The sequence below is a fragment of the Penicillium arizonense genome (genome assembly GCF_001773325.1).
Source record: "Penicillium arizonense strain CBS 141311 chromosome Unknown PENARI_contig001, whole genome shotgun sequence".
NCBI classification, from domain to species: domain Eukaryota; kingdom Fungi; phylum Ascomycota; class Eurotiomycetes; order Eurotiales; family Aspergillaceae; genus Penicillium; species Penicillium arizonense.
Genome location: NW_019173278.1, coordinates 2,509,674 through 2,536,816, shown reverse-complemented (window position 1 = coordinate 2,536,816; position 27,143 = coordinate 2,509,674). Strand labels below are relative to the sequence as shown.

The window sequence follows — 27,143 nt, the reverse complement described above, 5'->3', positions numbered from 1 at the left end:
TACTATGTCTAATTGTCTAAAATAGGCCACAACCTACAAGAGAGCGTAAAGAGTAAAAATAAAAAGAAGAAGCCTAAGACAAACAAAAAAGGTAAGATGAAGTGGCATATCGGGATCGGGAACCTTGTGCAGACGCGTCCCGAACCCGAGAAAACCGAAGCTCACAACTCTCCAGAACAAACACCACTCACAGCCTCCAACTGTCGTATCAGCAAACAAAATCCAAATAGAAACTCCAACCATGTCCGCCTTTGCGCCCGAAGACCCTGACTCTCACGATTATGCCTACACCGAAGCCGACCCCGCGACATCCACCCCTCCGATCCCCCAAGAACAAACAATGGACACCGACACAGAAGCCTCGCACGGCCGAGGGCACTCAAACAATCCTCTCTTGGGTGATAATCCCCTCGTGTCAGACTTGGAGCAGGAGGTGCTAGACGAATATGCTCGCTTGTTGCGGAATGTGAATCAGGTACGCGGAGAAGATCTCTGTTCCCTCTTCACAGATCTCGAGAATTTGCCCGAGTATCTAAAGATGCCTACCTGATGGGCAATGACCCAGCGGATTCTATCTATCTCAAACTACCAAGACTCCCCATACTGATTGATTCCTGTGCACAGCTCTCAGACAAACTCTCCGACCTCGCTGGTTCCCCCGCTTCCATGCCACTCGATGGCCTCCGGCTCCTCGAGCGTAAGACTGCTACTGTTTGCACTTTGCTGAAGGCTAGTGTGTATAGCATTGTCCTTCAACAGCAGATCTGGAATGAAAATGAAGAGCAGCAGCAACAACAGCAGAATGAGGACCAGCACTTCCAGGACCAAGACTATCAGTATGGAGGCTACGACGGGGAGGGAGAGATGACGTTACAATAAGCGTGTGAGATGATAGTCTTGTCATTGTTTTATGATTCTGTTTGCTTGCGTTTTATACCCGGGGTGTTGTTTAGTTTTGAGTCCGTTTCTCATAGATGGTGTTATGGAAAGAACCTTGTTGATTGAATCTTCAAATATGCCGTGAATAACTCGATATACTAGAGAATTGAAGACCCTTTCATGTTTAACAACCACTTATACAAGTACAATGCAAAAGACACAAGGAGAAGAGGAGAAAAAGAAACATTATATACACGCTGGTACGAAACACCAAGCCAAGGCCAGAAGACCCTAAACCTTGCCAGCGTAGTACACCTTGCGCACGTCGACGATCTTCTTGCCGAGTGCGTGAGCGACCTGCTCGGGGTTACGCTGGCTCATAATGGCCTCGTAGGCGGCCTTGACCGTGTTCATAGGGTTTCTTGAACGACCAACACGGGCCGATAGATCGTGAATGCCACAGGCACGGCACATCTCCCAAATGAGATATTGGACACGGAGACCGAAGCCTAGATTATGTTAAAAAGATATTCTGTCGAGAAAGACAGTAAATAAACATACCTGGGGGACGGTGCATAAGCTGCAACTCTGTGGCTCCCACCTTGCCCTTGACATCACCGTAGATGGTGCGGTTCTCGTAACGGGGTATGGGCTGCATGTTGCGGATGGCACGATATTGCGACTGGATCACTGCATCGGCAGCTTCGTCGGACTTGGCCTCACCAATACCCAACAGGCCGTTTGTATTGCCGGCAATAGACAGACGGTATGCACGGCGAACCTTTCCTAGACGGGTCTGGTTTGTGACGCTGTGTGAAACAAGGGTTTTGGTGCGGAGGCCCTTAACCTGTTGCTCGGTGTAGCCTGTCTTCAGGAGAAGGCTCTTCAAAGCATCTGTCATTTCCTCGGCTGCGGCCGACCGCTCCTTCTCGCCTTTCTCGGCGGCAGTCTTGCGTTCTTCCACACGGGGCTCGTCAATGGTCTCGCCAGGCCCGAAAAGGTCTGGAACAAGTGCACTGTGCGGGTTCAGCTCGTTCTCCTCCTTGCCGTGGGTGACCCGCAAGCTGTTGGCGAATTTCACAAAGCTTGAACCTGACGCGTGATTTTCACTGGGAAGCTCAACGAAGTAGCGGCCCCAGTCCTCCGCGAAATCATCCTCGGTCTTCATCTTGAAATTGAAGTCCGAGTTGGACTCCGGGGCGCGCTGGTGGCGGTCGATACCGGGTTCAATCACTGAGAAGTCGTCGACATACTTGAACTTCATCGGATCGGATCGTTCCTCGAGCTGCTCGGCAAGGTCCTTCGGGTCGATAGCCGCCTCGCCGGCGTTGATGGCGGCCATCTGCGATTCGGAGTACTGCTTGGCGAGCTCGGCCTTCTGCTCTTCCGTGTATGGCTTGAATTCGCCCGTCTGAGGGGCTTTAACATTGGGAAATTTCGGTTTCCGGTTCGAGAGAGAGGCGGGAGTAGGATGGAATTGGCGACGAGGAACTCGAGTGCCCGGTGTGGCAGCACGAGTGAAGCTGCAGAAAAGGCATCGTGCTGGCCGTGTTAGACTCATGATGTCGATGCAATGGGCCAGCTACCAGCTGGTTCAGAGCTCCGAGAGAAATAAACGCGAATTGCGGAGACAATTGGGGGCAAAGACCAAAGCAGTCGGAGATGAAGCGTATGAATTTCTCTCCTGCGGGCGGTCAGTCCCCAACCAATCAATGGCCCCATAGATGAGTTTCTAATAAATTTCCCATTTGGCGATTTTCGTCAAGAAATTATTCCGCAGTCACTTCTCTCCTTTACATGTTTGCCGTTCGCTTCTCCGTCCGACGCATTACTTCCTCTTGGCTACCTCGAGCCAGTCAACTACGATCGATTTCCGACTTCCACGTTCCTCGCCCTGCCAATGCTCCGATCCCCGCAATAATGCAGAACACTCCCAGGAAACACTTCGCCGGCAAGCAGCGCAAGAAGGCCAAGATCGAGAAGAATAAGAGCAGTGGACACGATGAGGTCCTCCTCGCCGACATCAACAACCTTCTTAAGCGCAGTCAATCCGAACAGGACGAAACCAATGGCGAGGATGCGCCCCAGGCTATTCCCGAGAAATTCACTGAAATGGATGTGAAGATTTCTGAGCTTTCCTCGACCGGCGATGGTCTAGCACTTTCAGAAAACGGAAAATATGTTTATGTGGTTCCGTTCACAGTCCCGGGCGACACTGTGCGGGTCAAAGTGGTGAGGCATTTCGAGTCGTTGTCATACAGTTTGACCGATTTCGTGAAAGTGATTGAAGCCGGCCCCCAGAGAAATGATGCGCTCATTAATTGCAAATACTTCGGAGAGTGTTCTGGTTGTCAGCTCCAGATGATGTCTTACGATGACCAGCTAGCTCACAAGCGGCGCATCGTGGAGAAAGCCTTTGCTAATTTCTCTGGGCTGATCCCAGAGCTTGTGCCCACAATCGGAGAGACATTCGCCTCGCCAATGCAGTTTGGATACCGCACGAAGCTCACACCGCATTTCGAAAATGGCGGCGGCCGCAAGGCCAAGAATCATAACGAAGAGGAGGAGGTCAAAGTTCCACCTATTGGATTTACATACAAGAACCGACGCCTTGATATGGATATCGAGGATTGCCCTCTGGGAACAGACATTGTGCGGCGTGGTCTCACTAGTGAGCGGAAACGAGTTGCAGAGAACATCCGTTCTTACAAGAGAGGTGCGACTCTTCTGATGCGAGAGTCAACCACACGAGTGCCCAAGGAGTCGGCAACTACTTCCGACGGCGAAGCACCCAAGGCCAGCCCGATCGTCCCAACACCAGGAGCAGACACGGGCGACGTGATCCGCATCGAGCACGAGAACTATATCGAGGAGAAGCGCTGCATCACAGACAACAATGCCACAATGGTCGAGTACGTCGACGACTACATCTTCAGCAACAAGGCAGGCGCCTTCTTCCAAAACAACAACTCAATCCTGTCCGGCTTCACCGAGTTCATCCGCTCCCAAGCCATCCCCGCAGGCAACGACAAAGACCCACGCCCGATCAAGTACCTCCTGGATGCCTATTCCGGCTCTGGTCTATTCACCATCACACTCTCCCCCCTCTTCAAATCCAGTCTCGGTGTCGACGTAGCCGGCGATTCCATTAACTCAGCACGCGACAACGCCCGCGCAAACGAGCTCCCTAACACGGGCTTCGCTGCCGCTGATGCCGCTGTTCTCTTCAAGGATGTCCCTTACCCTGCCGATCAGACTTTGCTCGTCATTGACCCGCCTCGCAAGGGTTGCTCGGATGACTTCTTGCGCCAGATGCTTGACTTCAAACCCCGTCGTGTTGTTTACGTCAGTTGCAATGTTCACACCCAGGCTCGCGATGTGGCTGTCATGGTTCAGGGTGATGAGAAGAAGAATGTGCGCTATGAGATCGAAAGTATTCGTGGCTTTGACTTCTTCCCTCAGACCGGACATGTGGAAGGTGTGGCTATTTTGAATCGCACTTCTTTCCCTCAGGCGGAGACTGCTCCTCAGACGGAAACTGCTTAAACTTGGGATGAATATCTGAATCCATTCGAAAAGTTATTTGCTTGGCGTGGGTATACTCTATATTGGTCTGATCTTGCATACCCTGTGGCGTTTTGGGACACAAACAAAAAGGCACGACGGCGATGGTGGATATGTATGCCTTTTAATATATTTTTTAAATTCCATTTCGTGTATAACATGTCAAAGGGCAATAACGCTCTTATCGGCTTACATTGTCGTCAGATATAGGAAAGCCGATGAACATCGGGGCGCCAAGCCGTTTTGGATAAAAGAACATAAATAGAGAACCACCGGAGAATGAGAAAAAGAAAGGAAATGAACTACCAACTATGAACAAAAGGCTGAGCTACATCGACTGACAAGCATCTAATGATAATATCGACTCCTTTTCCCTCTACGAGCTTCCAGGGCCACCAAGCAGTGCGAACCTCCGCACAATGCTGGGACCAATCTCGTCGTACTCCGCCTTGGTGTGGCAGTAGCTCCGGAACTCAGGAGTCTGGCCCAGCAGACTACCTCCGAACCAGGGGCCGTGGCGCTGGCGCTTATGCGTCACAACGGCAACATCAAGACCACCACTGCGTGCGCCGCCGCTGCGAGCCTCGGAGGCGCGAATTCGTGCATCCACCAGATGGCGGATATCACGCTGCAGACGGCGGCCAAAGTCCTTATACAGAGTGGAACCACCAGACAGGACAATGTTCTTATAAAGACCTCTCCGGACGTCAATGGGCGAGGATTGAATGACGCCGTCAACGACATTGGGGAGCGGGGTGAGGAAGTCGGACGAGTAGATTTCGGGGTTGAAGAAGATCTCCGGGGCGAGGAAACGTTCGTAGCCAATGTCGATGTTGACGCTCCGCCCGTTGGGAGCAGTGACGGTGTGCTTCAGGAAGCGGTCTGGCTCGCGGTCGTAGCGGGCGAATTCCTTGACGATATCGGGGCTGACATAACAGTACTCCTCCTTGACCTTCTCTGCTGTCTTCAAGCTGCTGTCTGGCTCGCCACGGTCACGAAGCAAGCTCTGCACGAAGTATGTAATGTCTCGACCGGCAACAGGAATACTCTTGATGGAGGACCCGATGACGTAGCCCTCAGCGACAGGGATAACGTGGGTGACACCATCACCGGAGTCGATAACAGTTCCGGTAAGGGACCGGTCTGTCACCTTGGAGGATGTCCATGACGCGGCAAGAGCAAGAACGGCTTGAACGGCGATGTAGAGACCGGCGCAATTGAACGACTCGAACATGATCTCGGCGGTGTTTTCACGGTTCTCGGGAGGGTTCAGGGGCTAAGTTGGAGAAATATCAGCTCTACTCAACACAGACAGCTGGCAATTAGCATGCGCATTCGCCTTACAGGTTCGGTGAGTAGGAAATAGTGGTCCTCAGGCTCGACTCGCAAGTACTTGAAGATCGAGTTTGACCAGAATCGCTCCATGTGGTCCCAGTTCTCAACCTGTCCATGGCGAATAGGGTAGTTGACACCATATCCTGGGCCAGCACCCGCAGCGAGAGCTTCATCACCGATAAAGAAATCCAGGTCCTCCGTGCCACGCTTAGCAGAGAGGTTGGAGCTAGCCCCACTTCCACTACCTAGGAACGAGGGCTTGTTCGCGACTGGTGGGCGGGCGCCGGAGCTTGCAGCGCTTCCAGCACCGGCCTTCGTTGCAATTGCGGTTGGAAACACGAACGAGGGGGAGTCGTTACCGGCGAAACCTGCAAGAGTGTAGGGACCATGTCAGCCTAATCCATGATCGCAAGTTCTCCAAATATCGAGAGCACATACCAAGCTTGGAGTAGCCAGTACCGCTAAGAACATGTCAGGTCAGCATTTGACGTTATCATTTGGGCCCTTGCAGCTGTTAACATACTTGTCCATGACAACGGCGGGTGTTTGGTTCGCCATGGCGGGTGGTTGGGGTCTGTCAACAATTGATCCGCAGTCAGGGATTCAGAAAACCCCGAAAGATATCAATCAAGAAGGGAGGGAGAGATACGGCTCTCAATTGTAGCCAATATGCTGATTTGGAGACACCGAGAGGACAGGCAGACAAGGCGGGGGGAGAGGATGGAGGTCCGGAGGTCCAGGATTACATAAGGTCACGTCAACATCATGTGCCTCTATCTGATCTACAAAAATGTTCAACTCGAAGGCAGTTGCGAGCCATTGATCCATTATGGAAGAAATAGGCAATCGTCTTCAGCTTCTTCCATGTTGCACTTCTTGATTCCGTCCAACCCCTAAGCCACTCGCTTTTTTATTCCCAATATCCTCATGTGCTCACCTGTGGTGCGGTTCCTATTTTTCCGTATTGTTTATCATTCACGTACATATCCTGGCGATTGGCTTTCATCGCATTGGTCGTTCTCTTCGTTTGCAGCCCCTAAATCAGCCACAGCCTTAGAGCATTGGTTTGCGGTGCTCATTTGATTTGAGAACACTGGATTGTCTGGTCGTTTGCCAACTCCACGGCCAACAATCTGAGAGCGACAATCTGAGAGCGGGATGAATCACGCTCGCTTGACATTCATCTAAAGGACTTGCTTGTTGTTTACGCAGACCGACGGCAACTATCCTTCGTCGAGTTCCATCTACTCAATCAACGCGCAATCTTTCGACGTGGTGGTAACCACGCCGCGCACCTCGGACAAACCCTCGCTGCAACCTGGTTCATCGAATCAGTTGCTCAATCGCTTTGCGATTCTTCCCAAGAGCTGCCGCGACGCTTCAAAACTGAAGCCTCCAAGATGGACCCACCTCCAAACGATGGCATTTGTGCCATTTTTGTCCACGCCGGGGCTGGCTTCCATAACCTCGAGAATGAACACAAGCATTTGGGAGCCTGTGATTCGTATGTGTTCTTGGTGCATTTTCATCTGGTTGCCAAAATCTAACCGTTGAAATTATTAGGGCTACCACTGCCGCCATGGCGTTCTTGAAGGCCGGCGGTACTGCTGTCGACGCCGTCGAAGTCGCCTTGACGGTGCTCGAGGACAATCCGATCACAAACGCCGGATATGGCAGCAACTTGAACCATAATGGCATAGTTGAGTGTGATGCCTCGATTGTCGACCATCGAGGAAAAAGTGGGGCTGTCGGCGCTGTGCCCAGTAAGTTTGTTATGTATCTGGCGAAGTGTGTCAGTCAGCGTTTCCTAATATGGAGTGTTAGACGTGAAGAACCCAATCGCGCTCGCCCGAAAGATTTATGACAAATCCAACAAAGACATGGGCCAATCGAGAGTGCCTCCCAACTTCATTATCGGAGAAGGCGCCAGAGACTTTGCGTGGGAAAATGGGATCATCGTCTTGCCACACGATGACATGACTCACCCCGCCGCGCGTCTACGTTGGAAATCATGGAAAGAGGAAGTTAACGATCACGAGCGTGTCAAAGGCAGCCAGGATGCTGATCCCTGGCTTCGTCGGCCTTTGACCCCGATGGGGACTCGCCTTGAGCGCCTTGCAAAACGCGAGAGTCTTGCTGCAGCTGATCATGAAGCAAATGAGGAGTACATGTCCGACTTGCTCGTAAGTAACCCTGGAGGACATGCCACCGTCGCGAAGATTGCCTCCTCATCGTCTCGCGATGGCAGCCCCGATATCGAGACCGATACCGAGACTGAGCGCAGCACCAGCGACCAAGAGGATGTTGATATGATCTCAGACACCATTGGTGCCATTGCTATTGACAGATGGGGAAACATTGCCGCAGGATCTTCTTCTGGTGGCATAGGCATGAAGCACCGTGGCCGAGTTGGACCTGCGGCTCTTATTGGCATTGGTACTCACGTCGTCCCAGTAGATCCAACTGACCCAGACGGGACCACAGTTGCATGCGTCACATCCGGAACCGGAGAGCTTATTGCTTCGGCGTTCGTGGCTTACACCCTCTCGCAGCGCATTTATTTCAGCCAGAAGAAGTGTGAGAACGGCAGATTTGAGCAGGAAGTGGACCAAGTAGTCATCTCTGAGTATTTCAAGAATGAGTTTACCAGTACGTATTTGTGATGTTTGCTTACCTGGTATTGATTGATGCGGCTTCACAGAAACTAACATGTTTGCTACGCTTAGACTTCCCTGCCGTGGACGACAGCTTTCTCTTTGGCTCTCTCGGAGCAATGGTGGTGAGAAAAGACAACGATGGCATTGAGCTTTTCTTTGCCCACAACACCCAATCTTTCGTGAGACACAATTCTTCCTGTTTTTTGTCTGAATGATTGCTAATTACATCTGACAGGCCATCGGCTCCATGTCCAGCAACCAAGAGAAGCCTGTGTGTGTGATGTCCCGTGGTACCCGAGGAAGCATCATGCAGGGAGGTGCTCGAGTCCGCTTCTAAAGCCGACTCACATCGACCCAGGCGGCTTTTGCCCGAAATACTCGTTTCTGCTTTATTTCGTCTTCATTTTATTCGAGATACCCAGTTTGCCGCAACATCTCCAGGGCCTTCTGCAACGCCAGCGTTTCTCTCTTGCATAGCGACAAACCGACAAGGTAGAGCCTCACGCCAATTTTCCTTCTGCGCATCCCGCAGATAGTTCCAAGCACAACTGCTTCTTGAAACCGGGCATCGATATGGCCAGAGTGTGTTCTCTTGACTAAGCCCCGTTGTTCTTCCTTTTCACCTATGCATTCTATTGCTAGTAATTCAAGAACTGTCAAAATTTTCTCTCCCGTAAATGATAATATGTAATATTTCTAATGGTCAGCCCGATGCCCATACAAACGCCACCATCCAACCAGGGACGTATCATAAAAGGAATCAAAATGCAAGCACTAATAAATGTAAACAAGAGAAGATGAACACCGAGCAACGAAAGCATCAAGTACCGGGCGTAGGAGTCGACATAGGCGTCCCAGCCCCAGACGCCCCATTAACACGCTTCTTTTTCTTTTTCTTCCGCGGTAGCAAAGCCGGCCTAACATGATAATCCCCAACATCCAAATGCGTCCCACAAGTCATGCAATCGCCCCCAGGAGGCGGTTCACAGAAAATACTAAGACAAATCGAACACACGAACCCAACATCCACAACCCGCCGATGACAAAAGCACGCAGCACGGAAATCAACATCCACCCGCGTGGGGAGCACCAAATGCCGGCGCGAGCGCTGATCCGGCAAGAAAGCCATCATCAAATACTGCAGCAACCCCCGCGGCTCAGAAAGGGCCATATATACGCCCTTGGTCGCGTCCGACGCCTGCTGCAGGAACACCGCATCCCCGCTAAGTTTGCATACATCAATGGGGATGTGCAGCCGCTGACAAGCGAAGATGCTGTTCATAACGGGGATGTACTGGTGCGCGGAATCGGTAGACCCGCTCACGGACACGATCAGGATCCGGCTTTGGAGGCGTTCGTCTTCGTTGGATGCGGAGTACCTGTTCGGCGCGGCGGCTACTCCGCCTGCTCCGCCGCCGCCGCCACCTCCTGCTTCCGCGGCTGCATCTTCGAGGTTTGCACCGCCGTGTTCCTCTGCCCAGGCGATTGTGCGTCTGTTTATGTTGCTTAGGGCCAGGGTGAGTGCGCCTGCTAGCATTGTGGACATGTTGCTGCGGAGGTCATCGCCGGTTGTGGAGTCTATTAGGTCTTTTAGATTGCGGGTGACTTGCTCTTCGACGATGCGGAAGGGGCGGTATTTGTTTGTTTGGGGGGTTGTGTTGCCATTCATTGTGACGTCGCCGTCTTGGTCGGCAGAGGGACTCGGGGCATTTTGGGACGGGTAGAGCCAGGCGGCTTTTTGGCTGTGCGAGGCGACCACTGCTACTTCGTTTGCGTAGTTGCAGGCTAGGTGGGCGTTTATGAAGACCAGGATGTTGGCGACTGCCTTGGAGAGTGGGAGGGAGTCTTCGAGGAGGGCCCAGGCGTGTGGGTTTGTGTCAATGATTACGGTGAGGAGGGATGGTGCTAGGTCTTTTTTGTGGCTATGTTTAGTTGGGTTTTCTGCAGCTGTAGACAAGTGTACGAACCTGTGGCTCCCAGTTCATAATGCTCCGAGGCGTCGACGGAATTCATTGTGGACCGCGGATCAGTCGAGGCTGATGGTCATTGTGAGGGGTGCGCTGGAGGGGTGTCGGGCGTTGGGCCAACTTAAATAAAGGCCTGATGCGCTGCTTAATGACAGTCTCTCAATATTGGTGGAATGTTCGATTCGAGCTCGAGTAGTTGCAGATGTAGTCGGAGAACCAAGAATTAAGCTTGTGATAAGCCAGTCACGGGGTGATAACAACTATAGCTTCTACTCTACCCATTCACCCTAAAGTTATACACAATTCTGTTCAGTACAGCTTCCTTATGCGCTCTGACCGGTTGGGAATTACCTTTTTGTATTATACAATCGAGTGCAGAATGACCTGGTTCAAATAAGTCATTTTATGGTACACTTTTATTCTCGCATTCGGCTCTGAGCTTTGAGGCTTGGAAAACTTGACTCATATGGCATGGTTACCTTCAGCAGCTTGATTCACCGACTAAGTTTCCGTTATAGTATTCAGACCACCCTGAAAAAAAGATCATAATGTATTGGAATAAATAAATCAAGTAACGTTACAGCGTAGTCAAGTCCTGCTATGCTTCAGGCGTTCCTTTGGCTAACATATCAACCTGGTCCTGCAAAAACTTCAAAGTAACACTCGTCTCCTTCCCTTTCTCAAGAAAGTACTTTGAATAGCCAGCGCTGAACTCGATCCTCCCGACATCAGGCGCCATTGCAATGCGCCAAGCCAACAGAAACCCAGTCACGTTCCAAGCGACCTCCGAGGAGGTAGTCGGAAAGATAGTGACATGGTAGTTTTGAGTCTTGTCGCGCCTTTCCTTGAAGTTGTCGGTGTATGTGTCCACCCACGCATCATACGATTCCAAGACCGACAGAGGGAATGAAGAGAGCACTTCTTCTGCCTCTAACATACAGTCCCCCTCGTCAGCTGAGGTCGTCCGGATCTCGCCAAATGAAATCCGTGCCGTAATCAGCAAAGATACGATAATTCAGGGGAGGTTCTGTTGCCGTGGATGTCGTGGTCGATACGGAAGTGGTAGAAATAGGAGGCTCCTGGGTTGACATCTCGACAGTCGTTGGTTCTGACTGTTGCTCTTCCAGTGCATTTGTGACTTTCAAAACAAAGTCAAAGCTGGTTTCTACCAGAGCGGAGTTTTTGTCGGACTCAGTAAGAGGTATTTCGGCAAGGCTACGCCATGCATCACCCAGGTTCCTGATAGTTTTGATGTATCGCTGAGACTGTGACTGACTGCAAAACACATCCAGAGGCTTGAGAAGGCTAGAAGCCATGGTTGTAGAACATACGTAGCTCGAGGGGTAAGTTAACGTTAAATGAAATGTGATACTAGGTACGGAACCCTGAGGTAGCTTACCGGTCATTAGCGCTTCTACTTTATACAAGTTGATTACCCCTCCTCCGCTCGACGTTCAACTTCTTCCTACAACATATCTTGGCCTTTGAAACAACTGGGGTATGTGACTGGTCCCGTATGAAGCAGTTCGGGAAACAGGTCGGAGCCGGACTCCAATGGGAGGAACTGGCGCTCAGTGACTGAATCTACTATGCATTTATGAGCATCTTTTGTTGAGATGGATTGACTCTCGGTCGATTTTAAAGGCCAGGAGGACAACACTCTTGGCATATCCCTTGGACGCGCCAAGGTACTACTATTGTATTCTCTAGTGGCTTGGTGAGTAGATCAATGGATAGTCCACTTTGCTGCACATCGGAGTTAGCGGAAGAGTATCCGTTTCCTGCAAGTGAGTCGGTCGTCCAGCCAGTCCTTGGAATAGAAGGATAGCACAAACCTGGAAAGTCTTCTAAGCTGACCAGTATATACCTAGTAGTATATACTACCTAGATGTGTGCTTATCAAAAACGTGACGGATCTCGTTGCTGTGGTTGGTCTTATCAGACCGATTGATAATGGTCGTGGATGAGATGGCGTAAGACCAAGAAAGAGCAAACGGTGAAATTAATGTACTTCGCGTGGGGAATTGAGAGCTATGCGCGGCAATCCGAAAATAAAACACGTCCATCATCCCAACATCCCAACTCCCGTTTCTTGCTTTTTCCGCCTCCCCGTCCTTATCGCCCTTTCTCTCCACTCCCCAGTAAAAAAAGCTACCGGGATCCCACTTCCGCTTTACGTGACCTTCTGATCACCACACACCAGGAGTAATTTTAATTGTTACTCCTTTTCGCGCCTTGCAATGGTCCACGCAACAGGAGAAGAGCGCGCTGTGAACCTAGCCCAAGAGGCTGTCGAGCTGGTCGACGCGGGCCACCGCGAGGTACGTGATCCCACTATCCCCAGATTGAACGAGGGGCTGATTCTCAACTCACTTGATAGGCTGCCTCCCGGAACCTCCGAGAAGCACTTTCGCTGGCCCCCGAGAACCCCCAAGTGAAAGCGGCGTTCTTGAAAGTTCAGCACGAAGACAAAGACCGCCACCGGCTGCTGGACCTCTGCCGACGATACGCCACCCAAAACGATGAGAATGCAGGCAAGGAAGCTGCTGCCTACCTCCGCACAGATGGCTTGAAGTCTCCGGAAGATGTTGGCTTGGAATCCTTGAGTCTGTTGCTCGCACAGCGACCGCACTCCCTATCAACAACGCAGGATGAGATCATTTCCGGGCTGGTGCGACAGAATGCCAGCGTTCGACAATATTTCTCTGCCCAGCTCCAGATCTCTGTGACTGCATTTTTCGATGATATTTATGAACGGGGTGATGGAGCGGCCGTCTGTCTGGACACGGTGGTGTTGGATCCCAGTGTGTGGCCATCCGAGGATGCGCGAACCCACTGCGAGAGCGAATTGTTCCAACTGTTCATCGCCAAGTTGATGGAGTCGGGCCACGATCTTGATGGCCGCTCTTTGAAGGGAATTACAAGACTACTCGCGGTCGATGCTGACCAACTCCAACATCTGATTGACGACGAAGGATTCGAGGTGATTCTTTCTTCTTTGGACTATCGCTTGCCCTTGGAAGTGCGGAGCCAGGCGACTCTGGCTACTGCCAAATATCTCGAAGTTGCCAAGGAAGCTGGCGAGAAACAATTCTCGGCATTGATCATGTCCATTCTGGGAAAGGGCCGCATTGATGATTTGATTGTCGCTTTCTCTGCGGCTGCGGCTATCTTCCCCGTGGCACCTGCTGCAGCTGCCAGTCTCTTCTTGTCGGAAGAGTTCATGGGATACTTACGTCCATTGGCATCTCGAGAGGCTAGGAGCAAAAAGGTCGAGGTCCCTGTACTCGAGTTGCTCAATGCAGCATGCATCAACCGGCCGTGCCGTGAAGCTGTCTCTAAGGAATTCGGAGAGTGGCTGTCTCATATCTTGACCAATGGGAGCGATGAATGCTCGGAGTTGGCAGCGGTGGCTCTGGCGAAGATTCGGGCATCCGAGCCCGATCAACCCTCGACTGGCAACGGTAAGGTCTTGGAGGAAGATAGCGAGTCTGAGCTCGTTCACCGATTCAAGGGACTGATGTCTGCACAAAAGGTCGAGAACAATTCGCATGCCGTTGAGGGACTGGCCTATTCCTCGGTGAAGCCAGCCGTCAAAGAACAACTTGCTAAGGATCCTACTTTTCTACGAAGCTTCATTGCGAATTTGAAGCAAAACACTGGAGATTCATCCGTTCTATACGGTGGCTTGATGGTCGTTTTGAACCTCACAAAATTCCTCCCCAATCTCTCTGAAGAGCAAAAGAAGATGTCACAGTTGAAGGACTATGCGGATGCGTCTAAAGGGAAGCCTAGCGCAGCCCCAGACAGTCGGGATGAAGATGAGGCTGTATTGGCACGCTGTGCCGCTGTCATCGATGCAGGCGTCATGCCTCTACTGGTAGAGTGTGGACGAATCGCGCTACCTTCCACCAATGAACTCACAGCCAAAATCTTACTGGGATTGACAAGGCATACCAAGTCTCGTGGTGCACTTGCTCAGCAAGGTGCAGTCAAGCTTCTACTCGGCCTCGCGGCACCGAAACAGAGTAGTTCTGGCCCCGTCACAAATGACACAACGCGTATCGCCTCCCATGCGCTGGCCCGCATCCTTATCTCTGTTGATCCGGCACACGTTTTCCCATCATCTGGGTTCCCTCAAGTGACATCCGCCGTCCGTCCTTTACTCTCCCTTCTCTCATCATCCGAAACTCCTTCGTTCTCCGCCGACCAGCCGCGCGATCTACTTCCTGTTTTTGAGGGTTTGCTAGCTCTGACAAACCTTGCTTCATACCCGCATGATGACTCTGCCCCCGAGCTCACTGTGCGGGAAGGGTGGTCTGCCGTGGAGGATCTGCTTCTGTCTGGCAATCCTCGAGTCCAACGAGCCTCGTGTGAACTGGTCTGTAACCTGATGACCTGTGAGTCTGGTGTCATCAAATTCGCCGATGGCTCCAAGGCAGCGGCTCAACGCCTTCACATTCTGCTGGCCCTGACCGACGCCGACGACTTCCCCACACGGCGAGCCGCCGGTGGAGCCCTTGCTATGCTGACAGACTTCGATGCCGCGATGGCCGCGATATTGGACCGACCACGGGGCGTGAACTTGTTACTCGGACTATGTCAGGAGGATGACGATGCCCTCGTTCACCGGGGCGTGGTCTGCGTACGCAATCTCACCTGCATCGCAACAGGTGACATCGGAACTCGCGCCAAAGCCGCCGTGAAAGCCGCTGGAGGGATTGAAGTTCTCACCGCATGTCTCAAAAAGACATCGAACCAAGCCGTGTTACAGGCCGGAGTGGAGGCACTGAAACCCCTGATCCAATAGTGGGCATACCACGTCCATTTGCTTTTTGCATCAAGTCATGCCCGTTGACTCCCGAGATCTCTTTTATGTTTCCTTTTGCATGCTTTGAGGCGGACCGGCTGATCCAGTGGAGTTTGCTATCTCTTTGCTTTCTTTTTTACTTTTTATGTTTGAGATGACCTTGTCTATGAGCACAGTTACGGTCTTAGCGATTGCTTTTTTAGGGCCGGATCAGGCGCCTGGAATTCGGCGCACAGAGTGCAAGGGGTTGCATATGGCTTTCAATAGAGAATTATGAATGAATGGTTATACCGCATCCTTGTGAGCACCTGACCTTCGGGAGTCTGTGGCGTCTCCGGGGTCACGGGGTCGCGTCTCCCTTTTAGGATTATCGTGGACTCATAGTACCTGACTCCTAGTATCTCCCTTAGCCTCATTCCATGCACCTTTTCCTTACGTCTCTTGGCCAAGCATGCTTCCAATAGGTCACGAGGCACAATACTTACCCCCTTCGGCCCTCTGCAGTATTAACGGCGCTCGTTGATTCGTCGACATGGTTACTAAGCATCATTCCACGTGCAGCTTCTTCACCCCGATTGATCGAGCTATGTAGGTGTTACTAACGTTAATTGAAGAATTGGAAATATACTCTTGGTCAAGAATGAAGTTCTCTTCAAAATCTCAAGATCTGATCCATCACATACTCTAAGCTCTGCAGTACCCCATTTACTTCAAAAGCCTAAACTGGATCGTACAAAGAAATCAAGGCAGCGTGACCTCCCACGGGCCCTAGACTAGGATAACATGGGACAAAAAAATAAGGGGCTTGCATACGTAACTCAGTTAGTATTCTAAATTTATAAGCTCACAGTAGCGAGAGTGTAGTCTATAAAGACGGTATGGGAGCCGTGGAGAGGGCCCCCGCGGATCGACAAATCATCATCAGCCCACTACGCACACCTTCACCTTCGACTGTCCGCTTGGCTTTTTCCGCCTCTCACATCACCTCCGTGGCCCACGCTCTTTAGCTCTCTACTCCCTCGATTCCACTCTACGTCAATCTCTCTCCTCGTCACCGCAATTCTCTCCACTGCCACAGCCCCCACTCAGACAGGTACAGTCAGGTGCACCTTCGAGCTTTGTCTCTTCCCGTCCTCTTCCCCTTCTCCCTTCTCACACCTCCTACCTCACTCAATGGCGTGGTTGATTCCCTCTCTTCCCTGCGTTCGACCGCTCACCTGATCACTTCCCACGACTCAGGTTGATCTCCCCGCGAAACCCTCCGATTGAACACCGTCGGAGGAATTGGAATATTGCAGATACAGCTTGGTGGAAACAAGAACAGAGAATTCGTTGAACTCAACATTTGATCTGACGTGCGAAAACCGCCAACATGAAGTTCGGCCGCAATCTGTCTCAATTTACCGTTCCCGAGTGGAGCGCTTCTTACATCAAGTATAAGGCCTTGAAGAAGCTTATCAAGTCTGCTGCTGAGCAAATTAAGGCGGGCCAGGAGGCTGATTTGGCCGGTAAGCCCTGGTGCTTTATCACCTGAATTCCCCTTTTGGACCATCGAGCACCCTTCTGATCAGGACCGGTGCGATTGTGTTGGGTTTACAGGTTTCTTCTATTCGCTCGACCGAAATGTCGAGGATGTCGATTATTTCTACAACAAGAAGTATGCCGAGTTTGCGCGCCGCTTGAAGCTCCTCGAAGAGCGGTATGGCTATTCTATGGAAGGTCGCCATTCGTTGGAACCCGAGGACCGCCATGACCTCCGCGAAGCGCTTCTGGATCTGCGGTATCACTTGCGCCGCTTACAATGGTATGGCGAAGTCAATCGCCGTGGCTTCGTTAAAATCACCAAGAAGCTGGACAAGAAGGTTGGCGCGCAAGCTCAGAAGCGCTATCTGGAGACCAAGGTCGATCCCGCTCCATTTGCCTCCAATTCGCGTGTCTTCAAGTCGCAGGACCGTATTAATTCTTGGATGGCTATCATTACCGATCAGTCCAAGGCTGACGATAAGATCGCCGATGATACGAGCTCGACTCATTCTTCTTTGTCCTTGAAGCGTGGCGCAACTCGGCCTTATCTTAACTTGCCTGCCAGTGTTTTGACTGCCGTTGATGATGCACTGCGCAGGGATGACACTCATATGTTGTTTGAGTTGCTTGAGACCTTGAAGGTATCTGCAGATGAAGCCGGTGACTCCGTCTACCCCAGAGTCATCAAGACTCTCATTCAGCGCTCGATTCTTCACCGTTCCCAAGCTTGCCTGGCTGCGCTAGTGAATCGAGCTGACACCCTGGAGGAGGACGATGACATTAATCGCCGTAACTGCCTTCACCGTCTGGTCATCTCCATCGGACGTGAACAGCCAACTAGCGACTCGGAGTCCGCGGCCTCGATGGTGCTCAATTTCCCCCCAGAGACTACCCGCTACATTACACCCGCCGCGCCTCCTACCCTGCAGCCGCCCCGTGCCGTGGTTAAAGAGGAGCACATGCCCCAACAGCTGGGTCGCGATGACCCTGCTGTTGTCCTTCTTCAATTCCTGCTGGATACTCTGCGCCCAGACCAGCGGGAGTCTTTGATGGCCAAGGACATTTCTGGCCGCACACCCTTGCACTATGCGGCCCAGTATGGGTTCAAGGTGGTCTGCGAAGTGATCATAGAGCACCTCAGAGAATGGGACATGTTTGACGTCAATGATGGAATCGACGGCCCTTTGTGGCAGGACGATGATGGCTGGGCACCTCTCCATCTAAGTGTTGTGGGTGGTCACCCCAAGACCACCAAATGCCTCTTGGACGCCGAGAATCGGGGCGATACTCAGGAAGCGGGCAGTATTAGAAAGCAAGTCTCCAAGTCTAGTGCCGTCTTGGCACTTGCGACCAAGGCCAACTTTATTGATATCGTGCACCTTCTGGTGGATGCCGGTGTGGATATCAATTACCAGGATGAGCAAGGAGAAACCGCATTGCACGTCGCTGCTCGATTTGGCCATGACGAGTGTGCGAAGATTCTGCTTGACGGTACTGCGTACCAAAAGGGAGACACGGAGCTGGCTGAGAAGACATATGGCTGGACCCCCTTGTTTATTGCCTGTGTAGACGGATGTCTGAGCGTGGCTAAGCTTCTGGTTGCTGCCGGTGCGGATCTGGAACGTTTCGATTCGTCCGGCTGGACCGCAAAGGAGCACGCTGCTCTGCGAGGTCATCTTGACATTGCTCAGTGTCTGGCAGAAGTCAGTCCCGGCCCTCCTGCTATTGAGCCCGATCTTTCATCGTCTACTCCAAACCTCACTGGCTCCGACTCCTCCTCGCCCCCGGCCCAGTCGTCTCTTACTGACCGTCGGTCGAATGCGCCTGGTCCCACCTCCGGGAGTTCTGGCCTACGCAATACTGAACCTATTAAGACATTTGGACATCGGTATCTCACCGACGAGGCCATGATCCTGGTTAGTCTGGGTACCATGGATATGCGCAAGCCCCTCGAGACAGTCAGCCTTGACCGCATCCCAATGGAAAACGCGCATGCCACCCAGCTGGACACATCTCTGTCGATGGTTATCACCGCTAGCGGTGCGCACGGCGAGCCAGAAGTCATTGACCTACCTGTGCAGGACAATATCTCAACTGAGCCGATTGTCTTCCACACCACCGATCCAAGCAAGGTGCGTCTTCTCTTCGACCTTGTTCCCACCTATGCTGGATCGAAGGAGAAGGTCGTTGGCCGTGGTGTAGCTCTGCTTTCCAGCATCAAGCCTACAGTTGGATCCCACCGGATTAATCTCAAGGGTGATTCCACCGTTCCCATTATTGCTGCTAACACTCTGGAGGTGATTGGCTCTGTAACATTCAATTTTCTCGTCATCACCCCTTTCAAGCACCCCAACATGTCTATCACAGGAAACCAGACCTACTGGCGCTCAATGAGCTCGACAATGGTCATTGGTCACCGTGGATTGGGCAAGAACATGGCTAGCCGCAATTCCTTACAATTGGGCGAGAACACTATCCAGTCCTTCATCGCAGCGGCCAACCTGGGTGCCTCATACGTCGAGTTCGACGTGCAGCTCACAAAAGACCACGTCCCCGTCATCTATCACGACTTCCTCGTCAGCGAGACTGGTATCGACGCGCCTGTCCACACTTTGACGCTAGATCAGTTCCTCGAGCTGGGCAAGGGTCGTCACCGCAATGTCCTCGGTCCTGTGAACCTAAATGGCGAGATCTTCGACATCGGTCCCCGCCAGCGCTCAATGTCAGTCGGCGGCTCGGAGTACAACCCAGCCGAGTTGACAGAAAAGATCAAACACACCCGTGATTTCAAGAAGAAGGGCTTCAAGGGTAACACGCGCGGCGAGCACATCCAAGCCCCCTTCGCCACCCTCGAAGAACTTTTCAAGAAAATTCCCAAGCCCGTTGGCTTCAACATTGAACTTAGTGAGTTATAACAGCCTCCAAAGAACAGCTACCCTTTCGTCGATCTAATCGTGGTCGCCAGAATACCCCATGCTCCACGAGAGCGAGGAGGAAGAAATGGACACCTACGCCGTTGAACTGAACTCTTTTGTCGATACCATCCTGACAAAGGTCTACGACCTCGGTGTTGGCCGTGACATGCTGTTCTCCAGCTTCAACCCGGATATCTGTCTATTGCTGTCTTTCAAGCAGCCGTCCATTCCCGTCCTCTTCTTGACTGACGCAGGCGCTTCCCCGGTTGGTGATATCCGCGCTAGCAGCTTGCAGGAGGCCGTTCGGTTCGCTTCTCGCTGGAACCTTCTCGGTATCGTCAGCCAGGCGCAGCCATTGGTGCTTTGCCCGCGACTGGTTCGCATCGTTAAGGAATCCGGTCTTGTGTGTGTCTCTTATGGAGCGCTCAATAATGACGGTGCAAACGTCGACGTAAGTCCTTTCTTCCTTCTGTTCACTGTCTGGTTCACCCACTTAACTTCACAAATAGTACCAAGTAGCTGAAGGCATCGACGCCGTAATTGTCGATTCCGTCCTCGGAATCACAAACGGTCTCATCCAACGCCAAAATAAGGTCGATCGTACACCGGGCCCATCGCCTAACCCATCGGCTCTCAGTGACACCGCCAGCGCCGTCCGTCCTGTTAATGTAACTACTATCCTCTAGGTGCATGTCTTGTATCCGTTGTCTTCTTTTGTCACTGATAGAGCTTTGCATCTTATGTCCATAGTTTGCGTTCGGCTTAGGCCAGCTTCAACAGCTATCAACACGAGTTATGCTTGAAAGCATCTTAAACATTTTAGCTTTTCTTTTGAAAATAAGCAAAAAAGGAGAAAGAAAAAGAGATAGAAATGTACAGCTTTAATATCATCCCTTAACAAGCCAAACGGTAGACAGTCCCCAAATATGTCTCGAATCCGGCAATCTTCACGAAAGCAACCCAAGGGTTTGGATTAGAAGAATGATGTTCACGAATTTGATGTAGTATGAATTAGGCCTATAGGACGTTGCCAAGTTCCGTCTCAGGTTATATCTAGCTCAAACAAGTTCATTCTATTGATCCTTCGCCAAAGCCTCCCGTCTCCCAATACTTTGGGGGTCCAGATAAGGCCTCTCGCCAAGACCAACAGCACGGTGCCCAGTGCGCGGGCCAAGGTTGTCATAGTCCCACGTTGCGGCGTGGTACACCGAGCGGTTATCCCAAATAGCTATAGAACAGTTAGACACTGAAACAGATAAGTCCAAGAAGAAAGACATACCAAGGTCATTGGGGTTCTGCCAGCGATTGCGAACTTGCAAATCGTGGTTCTCGACAATGAGAGTCACAAACCAGTCGAGGAGATGGCGGCTCTCCTCATCGGAGAGACCGTTAACCTTCTGGACGTGTGAGCCCACAGCGAAGACACTCTTCCAGCCGGTGACGGGGTTGGTACGGATCACTGGGTGCACGGCACTAAGGTCGTCTCCGACATTCTCGGGTGCACCACGGGGACCGGGGTGGACCTTGAACTCGTGTTCTTTGGCAATTGCATTAAAGCCTGGTTGGGCATATGTTGCAGTGAGGCCCTCCAGGAACTTCTGGTAGGGCTCGGAAAGACGGTCGTAAACCTCATAGCCGGATGCCCAGAGAGTATCTAGAATTTGGTCAGTTTTGACAAGTTATTGGGAAAAGGGAAGAAATATAAATGGATCTCACCACCACCAGTCTTGGGCAATTCCGTGAGACGCAAAAGGGTATAGTCACTAGGAATAGGCTCAAAAGTGATATCACTGTGCCACTCCTTCCGACCACTCTGTTTGCGGTCCTTTCGGTAATTGCTGTATAGCTTCTTTCGCTCTTCAGAGCTGATCACGCTAATCTCATCATCCTTCACACTGTGATCCCGGCCCGAGTTGGCAATGGGGTGGATGTGCAGTCCAGATGTGCTTGGCTTGCCCGAGAGCTCGCCAAGTCGCTGAACAAGCTCCTTCTGCAGGTCATTGTCGAGACCATCTTGCTTGCGGAAGAAGACGACGCCTCGCTGGGAGACTGGTGTTTTATGTCAATATTAGTTCATATGGGTGGTTAGCGGTGTAACTTACTAGTAATGGCAAGTTCGCGAAGTAGCTCATCGGAGTTGGGAGCGCGGAGGAAATCTCTCAAATTGGCATTGGGGAATTCACGTCCAATCACTGGGGTTACGTCAAAAGACTCAAAAGCGTCTAGAGCTCCGGTTGGCTTCAACGGCTCGCGGGCGAGGCCTTTCAGTGTAATCCTCTCCTCGATGAGGGGAACTACGGGCGTGGTAGTTTCGACAGTTGCGGATGCCATTGTTAAAGTGATATTCCGAAGAGATAGACGCTTTTGTGATGTGAATTGTACAATGAGTGCGACAACTGCCTTTTATAACTTCGTACTTTGAGAATTGGTGCCGAATACCCGTGTGTAATGTTTACTATTTACTATAAGTTAATGTCCAGGCTTCATAGTTGCAACCCCTCAGATCTGGAACGTGGATATTTGTCGCACAATCTATGTGGAATCACGTATTTGCTTATATTGATAAAGTGTGTTTTGATATTCGCCATTTACCCCGGATATCATGTCACTTCCCGCCATCGAAATCGCATGGAATGAGACAATATAGATTGGAGGTTGCGCAACTAGGATGACAAATTGCATAATTATACAATATTCCATTGTAAGCGAATTGATCAAGGCATTCGTGATCGACCGGCTATCGGTAATTCTCATTGCTGATTCGCTATATTGTCCTATTTTGTTCGTATTGATCCAAGCACGCCATGTAGTGTCTGGCTCGTGCCCTCACAATAGAAGTAAAAGTAGACATCTCTTTAAATCAAAGCATAATTCGGCTACTGTGGCACAAAAAAAGGCTACATTTGGCTTGTACGGCATAACCGAAGTATAATCTCTCTCTCTTGATTGCTCTATCGAATTGAAATCCACAACCACCAACAATCAACGGACAAAACCGGGCTTCCAAGCATATTCACATGATAATTCTCACTATTTTCATGCTATGATCTTGCTCAATGCGCAAATCGGAAGTCGAGTCGCTTATTACCACTATCTTTAGTGGTTGCCAAGTAATGGGCCTTCTCGTTGTCGGTCATAGCGTTCCACTTCTTATCACGGCTTGAATTGCGCCAGACATAGTAGACCTTGGTCAATAGATAGATGAAGATGTTTGAGACGACAAGTCCTACTAGGACACGGTTACCTCTCCGATAGCGGGGGGCATCATCTGCGTCAAGTTAGAACCCGTAGCTAAACATGGAAAAAGTGAAAGAAATGACGAACCAGTTCGATAAATGTTAGAAGCGATGATTCCGGAGGATTGGACACACATGTTATACATGGCAGCTGAGACCGTGCGAGATCGGACAGCGTTTGAATTTCGAGAGTTCCAACCGACTTGGATGGCGTGTGCTGGGGAATGTTAGCAACTTTTCGATAAGAGACTGTGGAAGGTAACCCACCATTTGGATAAGCCAGTAGAAGTGTCATGACCGCCCAAACAGTCCATTTATTGACGGCGGTGATGTCCACAACATATAGATACACCACGAATGGGAGTACCCATATTTGACCGAGCATCGACACCAAGGTCAATTGTTCCGTGACCTCAGAGACGTACGTCAAGATCAGAAGGAAGACGATGGAAAGGAATTCAGTGGGAATGGTTAGAAGATTGGTAACAAATGTGCTGAAGCCGAGGCCTTTCAGCGTGAGCGTAAGATACTGCTTGGCTGTCGTCATTGGAGTTCCGAAAGTGAGCCCAATGATATACAAGGGCCAAAGGTCATAATCCCTGAGACTCTTCCACAGCAATTTTGGCGTTATGGGCTCGCGATTATGCATGGTGCCTTTGCTTGGATCATCGCGAATCACTCGATTGACGATGATAGTCTCCTCTCTGTTGGACATATTAGCAGGTGTTAATTAAGGGTCGAGATCGTTGACTTGCCGCTCAGTAAACCACCCAGCTTTCCCTCGAGCCCAATTTGCGGTTTGACACGGCCCGGGTGGCATCAGGATAAAAGCAGCGAGACCAAACAGAAGTGTCAATAGGCCCTGATACTGGTATTAGTGGCATCTAACATTAACAGGAGATGTATGCTCACCTCAAGCAAGAAAAGCCAGCGCCAGCCCGATTGGCCCTCTACGCCACGAAGGTGCAAGAGACCAAATGCCAGGAATCCAGCAAGAATATCTGCAATATTCATGGCTGTCCAAAAGAAACCCAGCCTGATAGATAGCTCGTGATGCTTGTAGAAATACGAGAGATACAGAATGACCTGTCTTCATATGAGCAAAGTTCATAGCCAGAACAAACTTGACTTACATCGGGAATGAATCCGCCTTGCAAGATTCCAAGAAGAGCGCGACACACAAGGAATGAGGTTCGTCCATTCAGTGCATATTGTCCCATCGCCACAGCAGACCAAAGGACCATCTGGCTGGGAATCCACCGATCAGGTCCTACCCATTTGCTAACAAGCTGGGAAGGCAACTCGGCGCAGAGGAATGAAAGCTTGAAAACGGTATTTCCAAGATTGTAGTCTAGAAGGATAACATTTATTAGCTTCGGTATCTCTTCAAACTTAGCATTGGGAGTTTACCATTGGTAGTCATGTGCAGCTCATGAAGCATGTTGTCAGTCAAAGCCTGTTGAAGATTGGACCGATCCAACTCAAGCGCCATGAACATGAGACAACTCCATATCATAATGCGTACATCTATCTTCCGGATCAACTTATATTCTTCGCCCCACGTCCATCGGGCAGACGGGTCGAATCGATGCAAGTTCTCCCAGTCGGCGCGGGGTTGGTATTCCTTCGCAGTATCAGGGTCATCAAAAACAGAAGGCTGGGTCGCAATTGCGCCAGGGTTATAGCCTTTGCCTCGCTGGAACCAGAAGCGGCGTTCTTCATTCGGTTCACCCAAGGGCGAAATGTGGCTGCTGGTAGAAGAGTTCGTCTCATCCAGAACAGACGAGACGTATTCTCGGGGACCCTTCTTTGCGGAATAAACGGTCGACATCTTGATAATCCGGGGAAGGATGAGTATTACCAAATGGACTTCTTTCGCTCAGGACTGAGGATACGCTCGATCGGGCGCAGATTGTCTCTCTCTTTATACTCTCCGCATTAGCGATGTCACTTGTCGGTCTATCTTTCCTTGAAATATGCGTATTCTCGTAGCGAGTAACTTGGCACTGAGTTGCATCATCTTGCCAAATATTGAGTGATGTTTATCTCAAAAGTCTAGAGATTTGTGAGGGGTTAAGAACTGCCAAGGGTGGTGGTGGAATGGCATCTTGGTGGCTAAAGATCGCATCATTCAACTGATAGACTGTATCCCGTACTTAAGCTCGAAGCAAGATATTTGCGCATAACTCAAATTTGACTGAAATTCCCGAGGGAAAGGCACATGGTTATATGGCTTTCGCTTACGGTTGCCACATTTTTTTTTTTTCTTCTGGACGGTTAATATATCTTTAGCGATCAAAGTCCGCAACGCTGGCAGGATGTAAGCCTACATTGATGAAGTCGCGGGAATATTTATTTGCTTGTGATAACAACAAACAAACTTCAAATCTATAACTTATATCGGTTGTCAGTAAACTTGTCAAAATCCTCACGTCGCGCTAGATAGCCCCTGAGTGACTTGAGCGACAACTCAGAACAAGAGAAACCGATTGGCAACAAAAATAGGGTTTCGGTAAGACGAGAACACTGTGACAAATTAGTATCAAAGACACTTCTCTCATGGATATTAGGAAGCTTCAAGATGTGTAGTGTCAGAAGGAGCTGGAGAATGTCACTGGCGGGCCTAGATGTGTAAAGCAGGTACACCCGACACAACACCGTCGACTAGTCCATCAAAAGGACACTAGCTCTGAACAAATTATCTCATGCAGACTACGGACTTCGAAGAGTTATTTGCCCAGTGAACGGAGTTCGGGCGCTTCGGGCTTTGCTTGAGAGAAGTCAAATCTCGAGTTGTTATAAGTTAGTCGGCGTAGAAATCAGAGCGCTATGATATCCGTTGAGGTCCATACCACAATCTTTCTCATTTATTAATGTTTTCAAGGGTCAACTGCAGAACTGGGCGCGAGCTCATGGCCCTGGGCTCCTCTCACATGACCACTCAGCCCTACAGACTTAAAACATCCCGCGCAAGGCAGATTGGTAACAGCGAGTGATAAAAAATAAAATAAAATGTTCCCTTAATCGAAATCGTGCGGTATCACGACAATGTACAGGAAGCCATGTGTTGAAAGTCCCTAATAGGCAAAAACCAAATATAAACAGTCTTTGGGCCAGTGAGCGACACAATCCAATTTGCGGGATTTCTCATCCCCTAGCGTTAGCCGCCCATACACTCGGAATTTAAGCACTCCAAAATCGGTACGCCTGTGCCCCCCACAGGACAGGGGTTCGGCCGTAAAACCCCGTGAGTGGCCGGTCAAGTGGGTAACCAACACAACTCCATCGCACAAGGGCTTTTAAGAGGATAACCTTTTTGGAATTTGATGTTCACCCCACTTGGTGCCTCAGCTAGGACCAGTGATGCTGATCTCCGACCCTCCTCATGCCTCTATGGCATGAGCGATACACCGTAGCTGTGGGATGAGTATTTTTATCCACCCGTTTCAAACGTCAGAACATGAAAGCTTATTGACATTTGGAATTGCCTTTGTTCTAAAATATATGATAAATTTCCTGAGGTACGCGTATAAGCAGTTTGACATCATTGTCTTGGGGTTCTATTTTGGTAAATCCTCTCATTAGCCGAAGTATGGCCGAGCCACTTCTAGGGAGACGTTGAACGTTATTAACCTACACATGAAACTCGCTGCCGCAATTTTGTGGCAGTGAGATTATGTTGAATGTTTGAAGGTAGCTATTCTTAGAATTCGGCGAGATTTGTCCGGTAATTCATTTCAGGGAGTGCATAATTTGCATGGATCAGGATAGAAGGAATGCATTCCCGGTAAAAATCCTCACAAATTCACGTGGAAAGGGGCCATAATACAAATCACTGTTATGACGATCAACATATTGATGTGCCGCACTAATCACGGCTTAAAGCCTCAAATGGGGGGAGTGGAGGCTTGGTGCGGCCGCTAAAGCTGGCAATGACGCCCGTCAGAACGAAAAATCGCGTAACATGATTGCCGACGGCCGACCATTTGTAGGAACATCCATGGGAGGCAGGAACCACGGTCTCTTTCCCTTTTGTGGAATCTATATTGCTTTACATCTAAATATATTGCAATTGCATGGACCAACAGTCCATTTGGCCCCCACGACGGCCACGGCTCCTAGCCGATGTAACACTCCAGGTCCGGTATCTGTGGGCCATGCCAGATTGCCGTGGGACCATTTTGACAGCACCTATTTCCTTGTTCAGGGGTTATACCCCGAGAGGCTAAAACGAGATTGAGGATACAAGGGTCCCG

At 50.6% G+C, this 27,143-nt stretch overlaps 11 protein-coding genes across 11 annotated transcripts; 5 read left to right on the top strand and 6 right to left on the bottom strand.

Annotated features, from left to right (window-relative positions):
- Positions 1-241: 241 nt before the first annotated feature.
- On the top strand, positions 242-879 carry PENARI_c001G11654 (DASH complex subunit DAD3 family protein; the record flags this gene model as incomplete). The annotated part of the gene is made up of 2 exons (XM_022627043.1): positions 242-475; positions 625-879. The coding sequence occupies 2 exons, from the start codon at positions 242-244 to the stop codon at positions 877-879; spliced, it is 489 nt and encodes a 162-aa protein (XP_022493723.1).
- A 291-nt stretch (positions 880-1,170) lies between these two features.
- On the bottom strand, positions 1,171-2,440 carry PENARI_c001G12496 (mitochondrial 37S ribosomal protein uS5m; the record flags this gene model as incomplete). Its single annotated transcript, XM_022627120.1, has 2 exons — positions 1,171-1,388; positions 1,441-2,440. 2 exons carry the CDS (start codon positions 2,438-2,440, stop codon positions 1,171-1,173), a joined length of 1,218 nt encoding a protein of 405 aa, XP_022493824.1.
- Positions 2,441-2,676: 236 nt separating this feature from the next.
- PENARI_c001G00952 (tRNA (uracil(54)-C(5))-methyltransferase) lies at positions 2,677-4,425 on the top strand (the record flags this gene model as incomplete). The annotated part of the gene is made up of 1 exon (XM_022626199.1): positions 2,677-4,425. The coding sequence occupies one exon, from the start codon at positions 2,677-2,679 to the stop codon at positions 4,423-4,425; it is 1,749 nt and encodes a 582-aa protein (XP_022493477.1).
- A 394-nt stretch (positions 4,426-4,819) lies between these two features.
- On the bottom strand, positions 4,820-6,336 carry PENARI_c001G05122 (actin-related protein 3; the record flags this gene model as incomplete). Its single annotated transcript, XM_022626521.1, has 4 exons — positions 4,820-5,719; positions 5,788-6,146; positions 6,217-6,239; positions 6,302-6,336. 4 exons carry the CDS (start codon positions 6,334-6,336, stop codon positions 4,820-4,822), a joined length of 1,317 nt encoding a protein of 438 aa, XP_022493151.1.
- A 369-nt stretch (positions 6,337-6,705) lies between these two features.
- PENARI_c001G06381 (threonine aspartase 1) lies at positions 6,706-8,772 on the top strand (the record flags this gene model as incomplete). Its single annotated transcript, XM_022626639.1, has 6 exons — positions 6,706-6,720; positions 6,969-7,282; positions 7,342-7,541; positions 7,603-8,427; positions 8,505-8,614; positions 8,671-8,772. 6 exons carry the CDS (start codon positions 6,706-6,708, stop codon positions 8,770-8,772), a joined length of 1,566 nt encoding a protein of 521 aa, XP_022493993.1.
- Positions 8,773-9,255: 483 nt separating this feature from the next.
- PENARI_c001G07711 (TFIIH/NER complex subunit TFB4) lies at positions 9,256-10,448 on the bottom strand (the record flags this gene model as incomplete). Its single annotated transcript, XM_022626742.1, has 2 exons — positions 9,256-10,340; positions 10,403-10,448. The coding sequence occupies 2 exons, from the start codon at positions 10,446-10,448 to the stop codon at positions 9,256-9,258; spliced, it is 1,131 nt and encodes a 376-aa protein (XP_022493139.1).
- A 904-nt stretch (positions 10,449-11,352) lies between these two features.
- PENARI_c001G03122 (uncharacterized protein) lies at positions 11,353-11,718 on the bottom strand (the record flags this gene model as incomplete). The annotated part of the gene is made up of 1 exon (XM_022626357.1): positions 11,353-11,718. The coding sequence occupies one exon, from the start codon at positions 11,716-11,718 to the stop codon at positions 11,353-11,355; it is 366 nt and encodes a 121-aa protein (XP_022494004.1).
- Positions 11,719-12,642: 924 nt separating this feature from the next.
- PENARI_c001G11423 (UNC45-central domain-containing protein) lies at positions 12,643-15,212 on the top strand (the record flags this gene model as incomplete). The annotated part of the gene is made up of 2 exons (XM_022627025.1): positions 12,643-12,723; positions 12,783-15,212. 2 exons carry the CDS (start codon positions 12,643-12,645, stop codon positions 15,210-15,212), a joined length of 2,511 nt encoding a protein of 836 aa, XP_022493670.1.
- A 1,372-nt stretch (positions 15,213-16,584) lies between these two features.
- On the top strand, positions 16,585-20,337 carry PENARI_c001G05694 (glycerophosphocholine phosphodiesterase; the record flags this gene model as incomplete). The annotated part of the gene is made up of 4 exons (XM_022626582.1): positions 16,585-16,720; positions 16,812-19,640; positions 19,702-20,102; positions 20,161-20,337. 4 exons carry the CDS (start codon positions 16,585-16,587, stop codon positions 20,335-20,337), a joined length of 3,543 nt encoding a protein of 1,180 aa, XP_022493445.1.
- A 387-nt stretch (positions 20,338-20,724) lies between these two features.
- On the bottom strand, positions 20,725-21,982 carry PENARI_c001G07481 (TauD/TfdA dioxygenase family protein; the record flags this gene model as incomplete). The annotated part of the gene is made up of 4 exons (XM_022626719.1): positions 20,725-20,879; positions 20,931-21,305; positions 21,368-21,700; positions 21,754-21,982. 4 exons carry the CDS (start codon positions 21,980-21,982, stop codon positions 20,725-20,727), a joined length of 1,092 nt encoding a protein of 363 aa, XP_022493757.1.
- A 722-nt stretch (positions 21,983-22,704) lies between these two features.
- PENARI_c001G00538 (putative MFS transporter) lies at positions 22,705-24,718 on the bottom strand (the record flags this gene model as incomplete). Its single annotated transcript, XM_022626161.1, has 7 exons — positions 22,705-22,919; positions 22,976-23,104; positions 23,155-23,591; positions 23,658-23,749; positions 23,800-23,973; positions 24,021-24,238; positions 24,298-24,718. The coding sequence occupies 7 exons, from the start codon at positions 24,716-24,718 to the stop codon at positions 22,705-22,707; spliced, it is 1,686 nt and encodes a 561-aa protein (XP_022493946.1).
- Positions 24,719-27,143: the final 2,425 nt, after the last annotated feature.